The sequence below is a fragment of the Musca vetustissima genome, unplaced genomic scaffold, assembly GCF_032173495.1.
Source record: "Musca vetustissima isolate MV318-11 ecotype Yass unplaced genomic scaffold, APGP_CSIRO_Mvet_v1 utg659029, whole genome shotgun sequence".
NCBI classification, from domain to species: domain Eukaryota; kingdom Metazoa; phylum Arthropoda; class Insecta; order Diptera; family Muscidae; genus Musca; species Musca vetustissima.
The window spans coordinates 1-22,629 of record NW_026878938.1 but is presented as its reverse complement, the minus strand read 5'-3'; the positions used below and the strand labels follow the sequence as shown (position 1 = coordinate 22,629).

At 34.8% G+C, this 22,629-nt stretch overlaps 1 protein-coding gene across 1 annotated transcript; it reads right to left on the bottom strand.

Moving 5' to 3' along the window:
* Positions 1-247: 247 nt before the first annotated feature.
* On the bottom strand, positions 248-19,212 carry LOC133323721 (putative sodium-coupled neutral amino acid transporter 11; the record flags this gene model as incomplete). The annotated part of the gene is made up of 4 exons (XM_061532642.1): positions 248-409; positions 5,661-5,731; positions 18,541-18,793; positions 19,098-19,212. Coding segments are annotated over 4 exons (601 nt in total), but the record flags the coding sequence as incomplete, so codon positions are not given.
* Between the last annotated feature and the right edge of the window lie 3,417 nt (positions 19,213-22,629).

The following is a 22,629-nucleotide window of genomic DNA, read 5'->3' as shown; positions in this document are numbered from 1 at the left end:
TACTTCATTTCACACAAGGATTGTAAAGCGCCGACATTCTGGGCGACATATAATAACCTCAAACTTCTTGAATGTTCACACACACACACGCCCACGCATACACACACTTGAACACGAACTAAGGAATATTTGTGGCGGACACATTTAATATGAACTATATACATATACACAAAGTGATATATACAAACACACACATAAAAACATTTGCCATTAAAGACCAAAGAAAGCAATATAAGAAAACACTTACCTTGCGATAAAGCCCTAAATGTTGAATAGCCAGCAATTCCAAAGAGAGCTGCCACTGTCCAGGCAAAACCAATTGATATATGGGTTACCTTTTCCCAGCGCTCCATGGTGGCTTCACGCATTGATTGATATACCAGAAATGTATTGTGGTGACACATGAATGCTATAAAGTGAACAGATATAAATCACAAATCATTTTCCACAAAACTGTCCAGAATTCGATATTTCATTTTGTTTGCTTTTTATTGTCGATACATTAAGAAATAGTAAACGAAAATCATAAATGTATATGGAAAACGGTTTGAAGGTTGTATGAGAGTGAAAGTTGTTTCTATAGTATATTGTGAAGCCATATTTATAGTTTTATTATAAGTAGTAAAATCTAAATGGCCATAAACAGAGCTCGTAAATAACGGAGAGTTTTCTGTTATAAAACATTGATTACATTCACTTGTCGATAATTTAAAAGCATGAAATTATTTTAAGATTTCATAAAATCATATTGGTAGAGTGAATTATACTTGGAAAATTATAAACACTATTCTGAAAAACTTACATTAAATACGGAAATCACAAAATTATGTTGGAGACCTGGATCTATATTAACACTAGAAAGGCTGGAATTTTGTATATATATCATTCTGAAAGAATTTTTATTTTGTAAAGAATTTTTTTTAAACTTATTTTTTAATATTTTTTACATTATTTTCAATCACACAAAACGTTCTTATTATTTGTTTTCGGTTTGAGGACTCTCGAGTTTCCCTTTTTGAAAAATAAAAGCGTGGACAAAATGTTTGAAAAAGAGTAAGTGTTTACTCTAAGACTGAAATCGACTGGCAATATAAAATTTATTTTTCCCGATTTTTGTGTTCGTTTGTGTTTCTAGAGTAGCAAATGGTTTTCGATGTTGTTGAATTGATCTAGTCATATAAGAAATTTACTTTATACAATAATAAAAGTAGTTTGATTATTTAATATTTCTCAAATGGTCAAAATGACCGATTTTAGGCTGTTCCTATACTGCACATGTGAATACGGGGAATGAAAGAGGGGGGAAGCAGCTACTATGATTAATAAACGTAGTTCTATGTGGTACAAAAAGTCACCAAATTTTAAAAAGCGTTAGTGTTCCGGTACATAAACATTAAAAACCAGTGAGCGGAGTAGTATAGTCGGACGGGGCCGACCATACGATACCCTACACAACAACCCCAAAACTTAATCTTTCTTCTATAGTTGCACCCTCTTGCCCGATAAGAGGTCAACAGCACCTCTTCCTTACACTGACATATTTTCCGAATATTACCAATATTCAGAACATCCCTTCTAATTACTTGTCCATATTCCCATATTCGAACATGTGTTGTGATGTTCGGCTTTCAATTGCGTCCTATAGATCGACTCGAAAAAAAACACAACACATTAAGTTTTCGGTCCACTTCATCCCAATTTTATTATCTGATTATACCCGAAAATTATAGGCGTTGTCCTTGACAATAACTGGAACATTTCAAAGCGATCCGCGCTATATTTCCGCCCTCTAGTGTGGTAGTGGACTATTAAATAATATCTGAATACGAAAGATCCTGTAATTATTTACGTGTAACTCCCACATCCGAGTACATACGACAATATAATTGGATATACTATCAACTTCTCGAATACAAATTTTGTAATTTTTCACACAAAAGTCAGGGTCCATTTGACCCGCTAAATATTGACCTTTATCAAAACAGTCATGCTAATTCATTGGCCCAATCCCCTTCTCCATTCAAAAATTCGATATGTTTAGGCCATAATTGCGGTCTCTGAAGCGACCAAAAAAAACCCGCAAAAATTAAGTATTTGGTGCATTTCTTCCCCTAAATATTAACCGATATTTACCAAAAACAATAAGAGTCTTCATTGGACCGAACCCTTCCTGATCAAAACTGAGTCTGGTCATTTCCATGAATTTAAATTGACATTTTTTCTAGTAAGGTGAATGTTAGCCTCCAAGAACAAGAAATACCAAATTACCGTCAATTTGAAATTTCGTTTTTTTCAACACCAAATTCTCAGCTGTGATTTCAGTCGAAATTGGGACACATTGGTCCACTCCTTCTGGTCTTTCAGTTTTTCCCATTCACGAAAGGTGTAATTTCCTAGGAATTTGGCTCTGAAGCTTGAAAAGGACAAGTGGCACAGGAAATGTTCATATACCATGGCAGCATGTGTTCTGGACTTTCGGTAACGAATTTTCATTACGAGTACATCTTTTGCTCATTCCTGTTCACCAGACTACCGACGCGCATGTTAGGATTGGTCTAATAACGCTCTTATAGATCCCGCGTATCATCTGTGGATTAAAACCCCTATTAACATTCTACAGCTATTCTACAGAAGGACCACCAACTGTGGGCTTTGTCTACCCGTTCCTGTATGTGGTATTATACCCTACACCATAGTATGGAGGGTATATTATGATTTTTTCGTTTATAACTCACCGAAATAATAATTTCCCAACCATGGTAAAATTCTATGACGATCTAAGCATACCCGTCTTTCCGTCCGTCTGTTGTAGTCACTCTACCCTCTAAACGAATTGAGATAAATCTCCAAAATTTTGCATAGAGTCGTCCTTTGCCTGCAGGCAAGTCAAGTTCGAATATGGGCTATATCGGTTCACGTTTAGGCATAGCTCCCATATACAGGTACCCCAAAATGTTCGGTATTTTGGGGTTCTTGAGAGCGTTTTTCAACTGAATTCGCTGAAATTCGGTATATTTGGTTCTTATTGTGTACAAAATTTCCCCAATTAAAATTATAAATATAGATACATATAACGGTACCCCCACTTTTCACTATTTTTGGGGTTTTGAGCGTATTTTCCGACTGAGCTGGCTGTAATTTAGTACATTGAGTTACTATTGGCTACCAAATCTCTTCACAAAAGAAAAGAATAAATAAAGTTCAATTTTTCGGGTAGCCCCTATATAAGGGTACCCTTCAATTTTCGGTATTTTGGGGTTCCTGTGCACGTTTGCGAAATTTGGCACAGCTCATTTGTTTTTCCCAAGGACAAATTGAAATTGAAAAAAAATGCGGTTCAGATTTGGATAAGGCTCCCATATATCGCTCATTTGCTGCATGACAGGTATAACGCAAAAAAAAAACGATTTTGAAGAGAAGTTTTCAATTTACTCACACTTTATATGGGACAGAGGAACTTCTACAGCTTCTCAATTTGAGTGTGTAAAAGAATACGAATTTTTACGAATTTCTTTTAACACAACATGAGGTCTATTATAGCGAACAATCGTGCATCATTAACTCGAAAATCACGTTTTTTGAGTTATGCCTGTCTTGCAGCAAATGAGCGATATATTTTCGTCGGATTTAATGTAAATGGAGCACAAAGACCCTATATTTCTTTCGATTTGCACGAAATTTGGCTCAGCGTACTGAATTGAGTCTATAATGAAGTGTTGTAAGTTTCGTGAAAATCGGTTCGGATATAGATATAGCTCCCATATATATTTTCGTCCGATTTACTAGAAATGGCGCACCAAAGTCCCTATATATTTTTCAATTTGCATGAAATTTAACACAGCGTACTTTACTGTGTCTATAATGATGTATGCTAAGTTTCGTGAAAATCGGTTTGGATTTAGATATAGCTCCCATATATTTATTTTCGTTCGATTTAATGTAAATGGTGTACCAAAGTTTATATATGTCTTTTGATTTGCTCGAAATTTGGCATGGCGTACTGAATTGAGTCTAGAATGATGTGTGTTAACTTTCGTGAAAATCGGTTCGGACTTAGATATAGCTCCCATATATATTTTCGTCCGATTTAAAGTAAATGGTGCACCAAAGTCCCTATACATCTTTCGATTTGAAAGGTGGCGTCTGTTAGGCAACATATGTAGAATATACCCAAAGTGGTGAAGGGTATCATATAGTCGGCCCCGTCCGACTTTTAAACTTTCTTTACTGGTTTATATTAATATAATTAACTGATTTGTTCAATGTATTGGGGTTGTCCCCATAGTATGGAAGATATTCGTTACTCGAAATTGTCAATTTTTATCCTACAAAGTATGGAATTCTAAGAAGATTTAGCCATATTTTGTAATCATTCCGCCTTCTATGGATATCGTGATAAAATACAAAACTAAAATATTGGGTTTGAAATTAAGCTATTATGAATTAGGCATGGCCCGTCATATAATAATAACCTCAATATCTGCTAATACCTAAGTAGTCCATATTGGTCCCCCATTAGCCTCTAAATTGCAGTAGTTTGGGAATTTTATACACATGTTCCACTCTAGCATGCGTTATCAATATCGGTCCACGGTTTGGGGTTTTCAGTTTTTAGGAAAAATCTCCACTTAAAGTCGCTGAAATTTGTATTTGGTGTACATAATGTTTTGCATAAATCGGTTTGTAGGATTGTCGGTATAAGTCCAATTTTTGGTATGTTTCCTATATTTTCATTTCATGTAACTTTCAGTATACCTATGGTTAATTCCCATCTTTTGAGTTATTACTTCCAATATGTATTCATTTTAAGAAATATTTTTTGATATTTACTAATTCTAGCGATTTCTGGAACATTCGGACAAAAAATTTGTTGTTTTTTACTTTCCATACCAACACCAAAATTCAAAAATTTATCCGTACATACAATACTAAATGTTGTACCATTTATTACTTTTTCTAGTAAATTGTATACCATTTATTATGCTTTATAGTAATTATTTCCAAAACTACCTTCATATCCCAATTCTACAATTCTCAACAGTAATCTTAATTCCAAATTTCAGGATTCCACATGTATCGGTTTATCCAAACCTAATTTGTACTAAAATTTAGTACCTTTAGTAAACCGAAGTAGCAGTTCCAAAGCTACCCACATAACCCAATTGTACAATCAAAATAATGTCTTATTTCCAAATTTCAGGCTTGTACCAAATTTAGTACACATAAGTACAAATTTCCAAAACAACCCACATACATCAATCATACAATCTAAAAGAAATCTAAATTGTCCAATTGCTTTTGTCCAATTTATAGGGTATGGTATTGTCTACCCCGCCCGATTATATGTAGCGAATCAGCCATCAGCATTTATTTCCTAGTTTTAATGCCACCCTTTCTTTCCTTCGTATTATTCACAGTATTCACCATTACTTCGATTAATGTATTTCCTATACCCATTTATAAATGTTCATTCTCATATGATTTTCTGAAGATGATTTCAAGATGTTCACAATTTAAAATTTTAACGACCAAATGCCACCTTCCTCTCATCGATAACCCCCCAAAAATATTACAATATCCCATAAAAATGTTGCAACAATAGGCATCTGCATTTCAGCTATCACTTGTTACATAATTCTTCACGATAACCTTGTACTTACCAAAGACCATAATACCGGTTGCTGGAATGACATCAGAATTTGCAAATCTCCACGATTCCGCAGTATCCGTGCTGTGTAAAAAAAATATAAAAAAGAAAAAAAAAAACGACACAAAAAAATACCACAAAAATTGTGAATTGTTAGTAGAGGGAAATACGGCAATGAGTCTAGGATAAAATTCAAATTATTTGCAACTAAAATCTTAGCAGAAGGTGAGCTTGCACACACACACTCATACACTTACTAACTCACTTCCCTGTCGCACTTGTTCACTCATTCTTTGGGAGTTAGTTGTCGCCATAGTTATAAGTTCAAAACATTAAGATTTTTTGCATTGGGCTAGCAACTACAACTGCAAAATGCACTACCACAAGTGCGACTGCTGAACAACTGCCGCATTTTAGACGAGTGCCATTGCGAGCATTTTCCTAGGACTTCACTTTTATTTGAATTTCCATGAAAAGTCTACAACTTAGTTAGGTTTCTACAAGAAGAAGGACAGTGACAACTTAAGGTGTCTACCCCACAAAAAAAAAAAAAAAAAAAAAAAAACCGCATGGAAAACAAAAAGCTGAAACTGGCTAAAATATGAAATCTGCGGCAAGTCGAAACCCACTGCAACAACAACAAAATGAAACACGGTACTCAAGTTAGCAATTAACACATTTTGCAAAGCATAAAAATGATAAAGTGGAACTGTTTGTATATAACCAAGGTAAACGTGAGTGGGCACTTCTGGCTGGCTGCAGTGACAACTGCTGTGGTCTGTTATGGGAACGGCAAAATACGAAAAGTAAACACCTTGAAATTCTAACACCCCCCATGGGTGTAATTTGTAGTTTTGCAAGAATATCACAAACTATGATATTCACTTCCTAGTTTGTGAATTGTGGCCTGGAGAAGGCGTAACAGATAAATGAAAATATTGGCAAAGCATGGAGGTTTTTATTTTTTTGGTATTATTGAGGGATATAAATAAAATGGAAATAGTTTTGAGGTCAGTAAATATGAATGGGCGTTGCAAATACATTGATTGCTGTTTATTGTTATAATGAAAGGTTTTGGTTAGGGACTTGTAACTTAGGTTGGATTGAAAAAAAAAAAACATAATAATGAATGACTGAAAAAAGTAAAGGCTCATTAAGACAAATAAGAGGTGATACTTAACTAGCTGAAATTAGCTAATCTGCTCCAAAGGGACACGTCAGTCGGGAACGGCTGTGTGATACCCTATACCTCGTATGCTCGAGTCTATTAGAGCGGTGCTTCAAAAGTCATTTGTATGATCAACAAAGGTGATGAAATTATGATATCAAAATTAAAAAATAACCGACCGATCGAGTCAAATCCTAAGAATTTTATTTGTGGAAGAAGTACTTCTAACCTAATTGTCGTTTTTCCATTGCCAAAACTAGTTATAGAGCGACTGATTCCCAGGAACGTAAAATGGACATTTCTCAGTGATACACTACACTTTATTTCCATGTTTACTTACTTTCTTAGCTGGCTTGTTACAGAACGGTTGTTCCATAAGCTGAGCTTAAAAAAATTTTCAAGCGCGTCGGTCTTGTGCGCAAATCCACCAATTTGAAGACCACGTTCCAAGATGATATTTTCTACTTGGTATTTTCATCGATTTCGTGGCCTTCCCCTTCTACGGGAACCATCAGTAGGCTTTTGGGTTGGGGCATTCTCATTCATCCGCACAACATGGCCTAGCCACCGTAGTCGCTGCAGCTCAATACGACTGACTATGTCGATGTCCGCGTATAAATTGTAAAGCTCGTGGTTCATTCGACGCCGATATTCACCGTCGATGCAGATCGGCCGTAGATCTTTCGGAGAATTTTTCTTTCAAACACCCCAAGAGCTGCCTCATCTGATGGCGCAAGTACCCATGCTTCTGAACCATATAATAAGCACGGGTAGTATCAGCGTCTTGTAAAGTGGGAGTTTGGTCTGGCGGTCTAGTGTAATAATGGTAATACTAAACAATATCATAATACGTAATTCCCTTTAAATATTTACGTACGACTAAATGCAAGAATTTGTGTGGATATACTACAAATTATGCAGTCTATGTCCTTCGGAAGTTAATATATACGCCATAAAATGAAAATTTTATGGTGTATATATGTAGGGTATATGTCTGTCGGCAACTCCGACTGACACTTTTTTTTAACTTTTTTATTCGTCAGCAATCCGGAATGCCAAATTGTAGCCACCTTCATGGGGGCAAACATTTGTTTCAAATTACATCCCCTTCTACAACCTTCAAATTCCGTAAATGGGACAGAGCCTTTATATTGGGGCTATGTCCACATATATAGACCTGTGTAGATAATAAATTTCTTTTACCCTATACAGTTAGTTGAAGTCACATCAAAGTGAGAATGCGGATATAACCTTCAACCTGGGATATAACCTTTAAACCTTGATAATTTTCTGGAAGGAAGTTCTTCACCGATATGCCAAATAATAGCCACTTCGATGAGAAAATCCTGTTAAAACATTAATAATACAAACACTTGATATAAAAAGATTTTTTTCCAAAAATTTATTTTACCCTCCAATATCCTTGAAGTCCAAATTACATCCACTAGAATGGGAGAATGTAGCTAAAACCTTTAAAATGCTGGCCTTAGGGTGTTACCATTATATGGGGGATATATCAAAACATGGCCTACTTAAATTATTTTTTTAGCATGTATGTATACCTTCACGAACCCTTCAAAATATAAAATTGGTCAATACCGTTACGTTGGAGCTATTACAAACCGAAAACGATTTTTTTATAATTTTTGGCAGCAAGATTGGATTGAGAACGGGAAAAATCAAATTAGAGCCAATTCGTTAGGAAAACGTAGCTAAACCCTCGCCATTACCGTATGATGGGGTGTAGCGTTAAAATGTGGACAATTTTTAGTAGGAAGATTTTCAACCCAGATTGCAGCAGATTGATTTAAAAAACGTCTTCAAAAGCATAAGAAAACCTAATATTTAGGCTACTCCAAAAAAACGGGTTAATACTAATAATTTTTAGAAGGAAGATTTTCTACACACTGAGAACCCAAAATATCAAATTACGTGCACAAATCTCCGATATTCAAATAAGGGGGAGAAAACTTGAGCCACCCATTCTCTATTTTAATTTTTCAAGATTTTCAATGGGCTGGTAAATCAATACCAATGCTTGTTAAGGTTTGTAACTTTGCACATATATATTTGAAGATTTAAAAGAGAAGAAAAATAATTTACAAAAAATTGTTGTCATTGTTTTGTTGTTGTTTTTTGTAATTAAAGAAAAGTCCTTATTTTTGATGGCGGGCATGATAACTCCTCACTGGAACATCGGAATCCGAAAATTCCAACGGTGTTAGAAAGAGTACATGTCTGGCTCTCGTATGAACTAGGATTATTGACTTCGCTCTAAAATTAACAAAATGGCGGACCATTGAAAAAATATTTTTGAAAAAATCGCCGATTTTTGACCACGAACCAAGTTGAAAAATAAGGAAGATCTTCACCGATTGGCTTTATCCTAGTTCATACGATAGCTATACACTCACAGAGAAATGTGTAAAAATTTGGAATCGATTGGGTTATTAGTTTTTGAGTTATCGTGCCCGCCATTCGCAAAAGAGAAAAACGCGATTAAAGTTTGAGAAGCCCTTTAGCCGTCACTTGATGCTTACACAATAAATCGGCTATATCTTCAAGAGTTCTTGAGATTTTCATTTGAATTTTTGTAGAGACTTTCTTGAATTAGTGTAGAATTGAATTAAATAAAAAAAATTTGACCCCCAGAATGGGGGAGGGGGTCCCCTTAAAGATTTTTATACCCTCCACCATAGTATGGAGGGTATATTAGTTTTGTTTTTCCGTTTGTAACGCATCGAAATAATCATTTCCGACCCTATAAAGTATATATATTCTTGATCAGCGTAAAATTCTATGACGATCTAAACATGTCCGTCTGTCCGTCTGTCTGTTGTAATCACTCTAGCGTCTAAACGAATTTTGCATAGAGTCGTCTTTTGTCTGCAGGCAGGTCAAGTTCGATGATGGGCTATATCGGTCCACGTTTAGGCATAGCTCCCATATAAGGGTACCTCCCATTTTTCGGTATTTTGAAGTTCTTAAGCGTGTTTTTCAACCGAATTCGCTGGAATTTGGTACATTGGGTTCTTATTGAGTACTAAATGCCTCCACAAAAAATTATTAGTGTAGGTTCACTTTTTCTGGTAGCGCCCATATAACGGTACCTCCTAATTTTCGGTATTTTGAGGTTCTTGAGCGCGTTTTTCAACCGAATTAGCTGAAATTTGGTACATTGGGTTCTTATTGGGTACCAAATATCCCTACTAAAAATTATATATATAGGTCCACTTTTTCTGGTAGCCCCCATATAAGGGTACCTCCCCATATCCAGTTTTTGGGGGGTTCTGACCGTATTTTTTCACCGAATTGGCTGAAATTCGGTACTTTGAGTTCTTATTGGGTAGCAAATCTTTGTACTAAAAATTATAAATATAGGTAAATTTTTTCGGGTAGCGCCCATATAAGGGTACCCCCCAATATTCGGTATTTTAGGGATCTTGAGCGCGGTTTTCAACCGAATTCGCTGAAATTTGGTACATGGGGTTCTTATTGGGTACCAAATTTCCCCTCTAAAAATTATAAATATAGGTCCACTTTTTCTGGTAGCCCCCATATAAGGGTACCTCCCAATTTCCAGTTTTTGGGGGGTTTTGACCGGATTTTTTCACCTAATTGACTATAATTTAGTAATTTGAGTTCTTATTGGGTAGCAAATCTCTTCACAAAAAATTATAAATATAGGTCATTTTTTTCGGGTAGCCCCCATATAAGGGTACCCCCGATTTTCGATATTTTGAGGTTCTTGAGCGCGTTTTTCAACCGAATTCGCTGAAATTTGGTAATTTGTAGTCGTATATGGTAACAAATCTCCCCACCAAAAATTATTAATATTCACCGCTTTTTAGGGGTAGTCCCCATATAACCCCCTTTTTTATATTAAACTAGTTTACTGATTTGTTCCGTGTGTGGTTAGTCGGTACGGGGAATAGTCAAATTTTACCCTACAAAGACTATTTAGCCATCTGTTGTAAGCATTCCGCCTTCTAATGATATTGTGATAAAAAAAAAACTCAAACATGATGATAATGAAATATATCGGCAGACATTTAGGCATATCCTCAATATCGTGATACCTCCTAAAGGAAAGAATTGAGATAAACAATTAAAATATTTTGTTCAAAATTGGCATATACCGGTCATTAATTAGGCATAGCCCTCATATGATGATATCCCCAAATATTCACTATTTCCTACACTATGTAATCAATATTGGTCCCTCTTTAGGCATAGCCTCATATAACTTTGTAATCTAAATTACAGTAGTTTGAGGATTTCATACTCTACAATGCGTTATAAATATCAGTCCACTTTTTGGATCATACAGATTTTAGGAAAAATCCCCATTAAAAATTGCCGAAGTTTGTATTTAATGTACATAATGGTTTACATAAATCGGTATTATCGGTATGTGCCCACTTTTTGGTATGTTCCCTATATTTTCATTGCATGTATCAGTCAGTATAACTATGGTGGAGGGTATCCAAAGTTCGGCCCGGCCGAACTTAACGCTTTTTCACTTGTTTATTTCTAAGATTGCAAATGAGCTGGTAAATGAATACCAATGCATGTTAAGCTTTGTAACTTTGCACATATATATTTGAAGATTTAAAAAGGAAGAAAAATCATTTACAAAAAATTGTTGTTGTTTTTTGTGATGTTATTTTTGTTGGCGGGCATGATAACTCCTCACTGGAACATCGGAATCCGAAAATTCTAACGGTGTTAGAAATAGTACATTTCTGGCTCTCGTATGAACTACGATTATTGACTTCGCACAACAATTAACAAAATGGCGAAACTTTGATTTTTTTTAAACGCCTATTTTTAACCACAAACTAAGTTAAAAAAATAAGGACGATCTTCACCGATTGGCTTTATCCTAGTTCATTCCATAGCTATACACTCACAGAGAAACGTCCCAAAATTTGAAATCGATTGGGTTATTAGTTTTTGAGTTATCGTGCCCGGCATTCGCAAAAACGCGTTTAAAGTTTGATAAGCCCACTTGCTGTCTCCTGATGCTAACACAACAAATCGGCGATATCTTCAAAAATTGTTGAGATTTGTACTTGAAAATTTATAGGGGCATTCTTCAATTAGAGTAGGTTGAAATAAATTCAAAATAAAAAATTATTTTTATTTATTTATTTTTTTTTTTTTTGAAACCGAGAATGTGTGGTGTACCCTTAAGGAGAGTTACAACTGATTATCCAATTCATAAGAGTGCAGTCAATTTAGGTAATTTTAATGTAGAAATTAAAAATCGGCGATGATAAAAAAATAGATTTTGAATAAGCGTATTCAATAACAATTCATATTATAATATGAATTATTATTACTACTGCCGCACAATATTTGCGGATAGTTAAAATGGTAGTTATATGCGGTATTTTATGGTCATCACTGTTCGTCTGTACAGCTTTGCTTACCTATTTTCCATTATTTTACATGAGATTTAATAAATAATTTCTCACATTTTATGTATTCCTAAAATATCGCGTTATTTAACTCCCCATTAAATGAATAATAATTTCCTATTATAATCTAAACATTATTCACATAACCATTGCGGCAATATTTCAAATCTGATAACAGTATTAATTCAATTTCTTTTCCGCAAATTGTCACCGTTTTGCTAAATCAATGTGGTTTCTTAAATTAAATGAACACTGAAGCTAAAGAAATTTTGTGCGAATTCACCAACCAACCAAAAATACAATCAAAACAGCGAACCACTAATTACGTTAAGCACGAATAGTCTTATCGTGGCTCCCTGGTATAATTGTGTTATGGGATTTGCACTAAATGTTGGTTTATCTATCTACACATTTGATATAATTATGTACAAAGATACATATACATATATTTCGCTAAACGTAGTGGGATATAATTTGTACTTGCACATACAAGAAGAAACGGGTATTTAAGTTGTGACCACAAATTCAATTTATATTAAGTTTAGAAAAATTACACCATTTTTCCCAAAATCTCCCAAAAATACAGATTTATTACCTCTACTTTAATTTTTTCTTAATTATCAAATTTAAACTCAATATACTGTTGCTTGTTTAATAAACAAACAATCCAACACAAAACGGAAGTTCATGTATAGAACCCAAACACACACTCACTCATTTACAGTGCACTGAAACACATGTTCACATACAAAATCCTTTACAGACGATTAATTACTTAAATGTTTAAATGAAACAATTTCCTGTAATTTACTTTTCTTTGCGCTTGAATGTGCATAAAAACGAAAGTTAAAAGCAGACTACAAACTAAGAAATGAGCTTAGGTAGAAGTTAGCAAAACAAAAAACAAGTGCCACAATTAAAATTCTTGACAGCAAAGAAAAATCGCATAAGTACACACGTGGTGTTTTTTAGAAAAATGTAAGTAAAGGAAATAAGTAAAATGTGGCTAAGTTGGGTCAATAATATGTTCAAATGCCCTACAGTAAAACATTTATTAAGTTCAGCCAAGCCGAAAATTTAAGCCCTCCATGATGTACATTCACAATTCCTTTTATCGTCGAGACCTTTATATGAAGACTATGTTCTTATACCCTTCACCACACTGTGGTACAGGGTATTGTTTCCTCGTACATATGTTTGTAACAGGCAAAAAGGAAACGGTATAGACCCATAGTTCCTTTTGAGAATATGCATAGAATCACTTTCTGAATCGATTTATGCATGCCCGTCCGTCTGTTGGTGTTAAATTGTAAGAAAGGACGAACCTTATTGAAATTGGTAAAAATCGGTTCAGATTCAGATATAGCTCCCATATATATCTTCGTCCGAATTGTGCATCAAAGTCCCCATATATCTTTCGATTTGCACGAAATTTGGCATAACGCACTGAATTGAGTCTTGAGTGATGCCTGCCAAGTTTCGTGAAAATCGGCCCAGATTTAAATATAGCTCCCATATATAGTTTCGTCCGATTTAAGGTAAATGGTGCACCAATGTCCCTATATATCTTTGGATTTGCACGAAATTTGGCATAACGTACTGAATTGAGCCTAGAGTGATGTCAGCCAAGTTTCGTGAAAATCGTCTAAGATATAAATGAAGCTCCCATATATATATTTTCGTCCGATTTATTGTAAAAGGTGCACCAAAGTCCCTGTATATCTTTCGATTTGCACGAAATTTGGCATAACGTACTGAATTTTTTTGGAGTGATGTCTGCCAAGTTTCGTGAAAATCGGTTCATATTTAGATATAGCTCCCATATATTTTTTCGTCCGATTTATTGTAAAAGGTGCACCAAAGTCCCTGTATATCTTTCGATTTGCACGAAATTTGGCATAATGTACTCAATTGAGCCTAGAGTTATGTCTGCCAAGTTTCGTGAAAATCGGTTCAGATTTAGATATAGCTCCCATATATATTTTCGTTCGATTTAATGGAAAAGGTACTCCAAAGTCCCTATATAGCTTTCGATTTGCACGAAATTTGGCATAACGTACTGAATTGAACCTAGAGTGATGTCAGCCAAGTTTCGTGAAAATCGGTTCAGATTGAGATATAGCTTCCATATATATTTTCCTCCGATTTAATATAAATGATGCACCAAAGTCCCTGTATATCTTTCGATTTGTACGAAATTTGGCATAACGTACTGAATTTAGCCTGGGGTGATGTCTGCCAAGTTTCGTGAAAATCGGTTCAGATGTAGATATAGCTCCCATATATATTTTCGTCCGATCTAATGGAAAAGGTGCAGCAAAGTCTTTATATATCTTTCGATTTCCACGAAATTTGCGTACTGAATTCAGTCTGGAATGATGTGTGCTGAGTTTCGTGAAAATCGGTTCAGATCTAAATATATATATATATATATATATATTTTTTTTTTTCTTTCGATTTAATGTAAATAATATACCAAAGTTCTATTATTGCATAGATTTAGGTTGAGATTTGTCATATTGACATGAAATTTTGCACAACGCACAAAATTGAGCATAGAATACGTAGTTGCGTTTTTCAGAAGTATAGACATAGCCCAACGGATGTCCTATTAATATTTGCTTGAAGTCGATTTAGATACTTTTGTACCATTGTAACAAACGAATGACATGTTTATGTATTGATCTGAGTCGATTCATATTTAGATAAATATAACATATTTTAGTTCATTCAATTTCATGTTAATAGCCCTGTTTAATATACCCATAGTGTTGAAGGGTATCATATAGTCGGCTCCGTCCGATTTTTCTACTACTTTACTTATTGGCTTTAACTTTCCATCTTGTTTCATGATGTGGAAGTAGGTTGCTCATGTCCTGAATAAAAATAATATTCCAATTTACATAACATTGTCTGTAGAAAAAATCCGGTTAGAATTTTAATAATACCGAACATTGTGTGGAGGCGAAATCAAAACCTGAATCTATATTGAATTGTCGAAGGCCAAATTACAGCCACTACAATGGGAAAATACACCCAAAAATCCTTTATACCAAATTACAGCTATATCGTGGGAAAAGCCTTCAAATATCTCGAACATTGGTCGGTACATTTATATGGGAGCTATAGCAACCCGCAAACGAAGGTTTTATGGGTTTTTATAGCGGGTCAAACGGCCCTGATTATTGTGTAAAGCTTGAATACCTATGAAACTAGTTGGGAATAGTATATTGTTCGAAATTTTGGTGCACAAAATATTATCTGTTTAAAGTGTCTTAGTCGTCTTAGAAAATTCCTACTCTAAACAAGTGAATAAAAAATGTAACTTCTACGGATATTAGTTAGGTCACTGATAATAAAGGACTGATATACTAATATCATCGCTATTAATGAGTATGGTTGGAATAACTTATGTCTGTTTCATTGTGCTCAATTAACCTAATTATTAAACGGGAAATAATATTTTTCAATTTAGATTGTACTTTCCCACTGGCCAAGGAATTTTACAACTCTCGACTACATTTCTTTATATATCCCTATTGCCTTTTTCACTTTAACGTTAAGTATGACCCCACCAGAGTTAAGACCACGTTCACTTGTTAACATCGCTTTTGTCGGCGAACAATTCACTGTTTACTGTTACAGCTAAATCCTTTCAAAATGGTGAATAAATATTCCACCTGAAAAGCAACAAAAGTGGCTATTTTTTATTTTATTTTGTAAAGGATCCACTTGCTATTGTTGTTTCGTGATGTGGCATTTGTAAGAAACAATTTGTTGCAATTACGCTCCATATAAAAGCTATTTAACAGCGTGAAGCACTTGCGAGAGGATTGTTTGACTAATGCCGTCGGTGCTTAGTATTGTTACAGAATGGTTACAAAGAAAGAAAGAGGATTCGCTTTAGAGGAACCATAATCGGAAAGCAAATTTTAAAATTTTTCTTATTGTATTGTAAAAAAATTACGGAACCTAATATCCTATTTTTTCTTGTGGAAACTAAAAATAAAAGCATTAAATGCACAGAAATAAATTCACACATTCTAAGGGCTTTATTTTCTACAGAAAATAAATTACAGACCCTCGGGTCTTATTTTTTAATGCAAAAAAATCACAGACTCTCAGTTCTTATTTTTGTCTATAGAAATAAATTCACTAACTCTCAGGTCTTATTTTTTTTTCTATAGAAAAATTCACAGACCCACAGGTCTTATTTTTTCTATAGAACAAAATTCACAGACCCTCAGGTCCTATTTTTTTCAATACAAAAAATGCGCAGATCCCTGGGGTCTGCGCATTTTTCTATAGAAAAAAGACGTGTGTGTGTGTTTTTTACAAAAAAGAGGACCCTGATTGCCTGTGAACTCATTTTCCATGGAAAAAACTGGGGATTTTTTCCGCGGAAAAAACTAGTACCCGAACTTCTTGGAATTTTTTTCTGTAGAAATAGTTGGACCCTGGGCATAAGGGCATTTTTTTATAAAAAATCACAGACCAAAATGAAACCAGTAAGGAAAGTAGTAAAGTCGGACGGAGCCGACTATATGATACCCTTCACCACTATGGGTATGAAATTGGATAAAATAAAATGTTTATTTAAATGTGAATAGACTCAGATCAATCGACTTCAAACAAATATCAATAGGTCATCCGCTAGGCTATGTCTGTACTTCTAGAAAATGCAACTACGTAATTCTATGCTCAAATTTGTACGTTGTGCAAAATTTGATGTCAATCTGACTAACAAGAGGAGTTTCATGTCCAATTTAATTAAAATCGGCTGAAAATATACATGGAAGTTATATCCAAATATGAACCGATTTCAACGAAACTTGTCACAGGTTAGGTCATACTAATTTCAGTACGTTTTGTTCCTATCAGCCATATATTGGATCCTTAGTGCGTCAATTACATAAAATCAATCTATAATATAAGGCAGCTATATCTAAATCTCAATCGATTTTCACGAAACTTGGCACACATCAGTCTGGACTAAATGAATGATATATAGGGATGCACCATTTACATGAAATCGGACGAATCTATATATGGGAGCTATATCTAAAACTGAACAGATTATGACGAAACTTGGCAGACATCCCTCTTGGATCAATTCAATACTTTATCCAAAATTTCGTCCAAATCGAAGTATATATAAAGACTTTGGTGCACCATTTACATGAAATCGGACGAAACTATATATGGGAGCAATATATAAATGTTGACCGATTTTCACTAAACTTGGCAGACGTCATTATAGGCTCAATTCACTACGTTATACTAAATTTCGTGCAAATCGAGAGACATATAGGGTCTTTAGTGCACCATTTACCTTAAATCGGACGAATATGGAAGCTATATCTAAATCTGGACCGATTTTCTAAACTTGGAAGATATCACTCTATGCTCAATTCAATACGTTATGCCAAATTTCGTGCAAATCGAAAGATATTTAAGAACTGTGGTGCAACATTTACTTTAAATCGGACGAATATATATATATAGGAGCTATATCTAAATCTGAACCGATTTTCAGTACGCTGTGCAATATTTCGTGCAAATCGAAAGCTATTTAGGGACTTTGGTGCACCATTTACCTTAAATCGGACGAAAATATATATGGGAGCTATATCTAAATCTGAACCGATTTTTCCCAATTTCAAAAGGATTTGTCCTTGGGCTAAACAAGTGAGCTGTGCCAAATTTCATCCAATTCGGATCATAAATGCGACCTGTACTTTGTTTACCATTTAACACCAACAGACAGACAGACGGACGGACGGACATCCATAAATCGACTCAGAAAGTGATTCTATGCATATTCCCAAAAGGAAACATGGGTTTATCTCGATTATTTTTGCATGTTACAAATATATGCACAAAGACATAATACCTTGTACCACAGTGTGATGAAGGGTATAAAAATCACAGACCTTCAGGTCTTAGAATAATTGTCATATCCTACTGTTTTCTACAAAAAATTCTCTAACACGCAGGTGTATTTTTACTATAAAATGTATTATCATGCCTTCTCCAAAAATATCAATTCATAGATATTCCGAATATCCTGCGTACATAACGAGCGTAGCGTATATCGCACATAAACCTTGACATATGTTTGTTTATAAAAGTCTATAAACACAATTAGAGTTTATTTATCGCAGTCATAAATATTAATATCGTGCACAATTTCAACATTTTGATACTCATTTAATTTATACTTTCTTTATTTTTTTGTTTGCATACAAAAAAGTAGCATTCCTTCTGCCAAGGATAACTGACACCTTGATACAAATACTTACACTTTATAATCACCGGAAATAAGTTTGATAATCACAGCGAAGAGTATAAAAACCACACAGGCCAAGCTAATAAAACTTGCTCTTGCCAGGCGGGAAACGTTCTTGTAGAGGCACAACGGCACCACAATGCCCACCGTTACAAAGAAAACCACACCCAGGCGTACAGCACCCATTGAAGAGCCCCACGATGGTATTAGGCGTACCAACACCTTAGACATAGTATCACCAACCACAACATTGTAGGAAATCATGGCTGTAATTACGGAAATATAAACAAATACAAAACACACATACGTACATACATACACAGATACATATCAACACAAAATGCCATTTAGTTTTAAGTGCAGTGAATTTATTGTTGAACATTTCCGTTACACGAATTAGTCGCATGATTTACCGAATACTAGTCGCATTTGTAATGGTTATTGGATTTTATACAATAAATGTTTATTTTAAATATGGCTTTAGTGGAGATTTTAAAGATTTCAGACACCAGCACTCACTGCAACTAAAATTGTTGACGTACAATTTGTAATACATACACACATACATACCTAGGAATGGATACATAAATTGCAGCAAGGACAATAGGTAGTAGCCGTATTTGCCGTAGGCAGCCTCCATAATACCAGGATAACTGAAACGTCCACATATGTGACCACACTTGACCTGAAAACAAATAACGAAAACAAACACATACAATATCTGGTCTTTTTACACACACACACGTCTATACACACAAACATGTTAAAATGCCATAGAAGCAAGACCACACAAAGTGCAAAAAAAAACACGCCGGATAGGCGGAAATAAACGTGTTCGTGTCATTGAAAATATTTAAGTGGATTTGAAATGAAATTCAACGATATTTCGTTGGTGCACATGACCCTGTTGCACATTTGGTTGGCCCACATATCACCAAAAAAAAAACTTAGGTTTTTATAATTAATATGACACTGGCTTACATAAACCACCGCAATATTTATACATTTAATTTGTTTAAAAATATTGTGCCAAGGATCATATAAACATAATTTTTTTAAATTTTATTTCTCCTATAAAACTCTATAGGAAAAAAATTCACAGACCCATAAGCCCAATTTTTGTCTATAGAAAAAAATTCACAGACCCATAGGTCCTATTTTTAATAGAAAAAATTCACAGACACATAGGTCCTATTTTTTTCTATAGAAAAAAATTCACAGTCCCAAAGCAGGTCCTATTCTTTTCTATAGAAAAAAATCACAGACCCACAGGTCCTATTTTTTCTATAGAAAAAAATTCACAGACCCACAGGTCCTTTTTTTCTATAGAAAAAAATTCACAGACCCACAGGTCCTTTTTTTCTATAGAAAAAAATTCACAGACCTTTGGGTTCATTTTTTTTCTTTTTTCTATAGAAAAAAATTCACAGACCCACAGGTCCTATTTTTTTCTATAGAAAAAAATTCACAGACCCACAGGTCCTATTTTTTTTCTATAGAAAAAAATTCACAGACCCACAGGTCCTATTTTTTTCTATAGAAAAAAATTCACAGACCCACAGGTCCTATTTTTTTCTATAGAAAAAAATTCACAGGATAAACACCACAGTCCTATTTTTTTCTATAGAAAAAAATTCACAGAATAAACACCACAGGTCCTACATATTGTATAGAAACAAATTTACGGGACCACAAATCCTATTTTTTCTATAGATATATCGATATATGTACTTCATAGCTTTTATTTCCTATCAATGAATATTTCCATGCTTCTTGGAACACAATTACCTCATTTCTTCAATTAAAACACTTCTATCCCGCATGCAAGATATCTATTGCGATTTCTCCATCCGACCACAAAATGAGTCATCTATATACATGTATGTCCCATACATACACACGAAGAACCACCAACGTCATCTTGACCATTTCATTTTACATTCTCTTTCAAACCAAACTAATGTTCGGCATTCCATTTGTGGGTTATCATGATACTAATGGTTACGCTGCTGACCCATTAAAACCGGATCAAATGCTAAAACTCGACATAGGAAAATTGTTGTATAAACAGCAGGATAAATCCGTATCCCATTACAGCCTCAACATTCTTTGAGAGGGAAATAAAAAGAAACAAAAAAAAAAAACATTTTGCCATTCCCCAGAACTCAACAAAAAACAACACATTTACAGGGAGCCGTTTTCTTCGAATCGACGTGAATGTGATATGACGCATGTGAACCAAATCATCATCACATTTTAAATGGATTCCTATAACATAATATATTTATGTATATACATTGGATGGGGAAGGGACATCGGTAGGGAAGTTATGTGTTTTTTTTTAATTCTGAGTAAATATTGTAAGAAAATATATTAAAAGGGTTCCCACTTCAACGTTTCCATTTATTTGCAAACATATTCGCATTTTTTACACAACCTATCCAATTTTTGTTTTCCATCGCATGGTCCTTGACTCCTTTTGTGGGCGAGCTGTTATCCATTGTTGGAACCCCCCGCACATAAGCTCAATGCAAAGCTATGCAAAGTGCGGTCAATTCATTCTGGGCAAAGTATAAAATCCTTTCATTTATCAAACTCCCACATATGACACATCCAGAGATGGTCGGATGATGGGAAATGCGATGATGTATTCGACATGTGTCGATGAATGTTGGAAACCCTGTAAAAATGTTGTAAACCCCTTAGAAGTACACAAAGCTGGACATGTTGCGACTTTTCCTTTGAAGCATCGTAAGACGTTTATTTTTGAGTGAAACAACACAATTAGTGGTGTCTTTGGTGAAGTTCGCAAATCAAAGAAGTGAATGTTATGCTGGCAAAAAAATGTATTTGATTTACTATATAGCTTATGATAACTTATTTTATTTCCCGAACGTACAGAAAAAATATTTGGTCAGTGATTTTCGCTCGGCTCACCATGTTTAAAGCGTTTAGATGAGTTCCCAGGTTCTATTTCGGAATTTTGAATTGTTTAGTCGTATTTTCCCACAGAGACGACTGTAATTTGGCATTAGGGATTCTTGGAATGTTAAGCGTTTTGTTTTTTCAGTAAAGATGCACGTTTTAATATAGTCCTCCTTTAAATATATTGCTTCATTTTTGGACCAAACATCACATAAACAAGGTATATTGACAGTTACTTGAAATAAAACCAGTGAGCGGAGCAGTATAGGCGGCCGACCATATGATACCCTACACAACTTCCACGAAAATCATTATCTGATCATCACCGAAAATTATAGGCGTTGTTCTAGACCAAAACTGGAACTTAATAGAACATTTCAAAGCGATCAGCCGTATATTTCCGCCCTCCAGTGTTGAAATGGGTTACTAAATAATGAAAACGTAGACAAATGTAAATATTTATGTATAGCTCCCACATCCGAGTACATACAACAATAAAATTGGTATCAATCCAAAGGGATATACTATCTCTGGTCTATGTCCTTTAGAGGTAAATATATACTCTATATAATACAAATTTTGTATTTTTTCACACAAAAGTCAGGGTCCATTTGACACGCTAAATATTAACCGATCTTTATCAAAGCAAGCATGCATATTCTTTGGCCTGATCCCCTTCTCCATGTAAAAATTCGCGGGCCATAATTGCGGGCTCTGGAGCGAACAGAAAATCAGACAAAATTAACGTGTTTCGTCCATTTCATACCCGAAATGTTAAACGATCTTTACGAAAAAAAATAGGGGTCTTCATTGGGCAGAACCCATTCTAAATGCAAAATTTCGTGACTGTGGCCGGAAAGACGGACGGACACACATGTCTAGATCGACTCAGCTGGTCGAGATATGACGATGGGTATACTTAAAGGTGGGTCTAGGACCAATATTTCGCGGCGTTACAAAATCTTGCGGCTGCACAAAGCTATAATACCCTAACAACATAGTTGTGTAGGGTATACACATACGGACTATTTCAAAATGTGGACCTACACCGATGGTTGGGAATTCCCAATACGAACCCAATGTACCGAATTGCAGTAAATTCAAAAATTCTCCAAAATACCGAAAAATGGGGGGATCGTTGTATGGGGGCTACCAGAAAAAGTAGACCTATATTTCA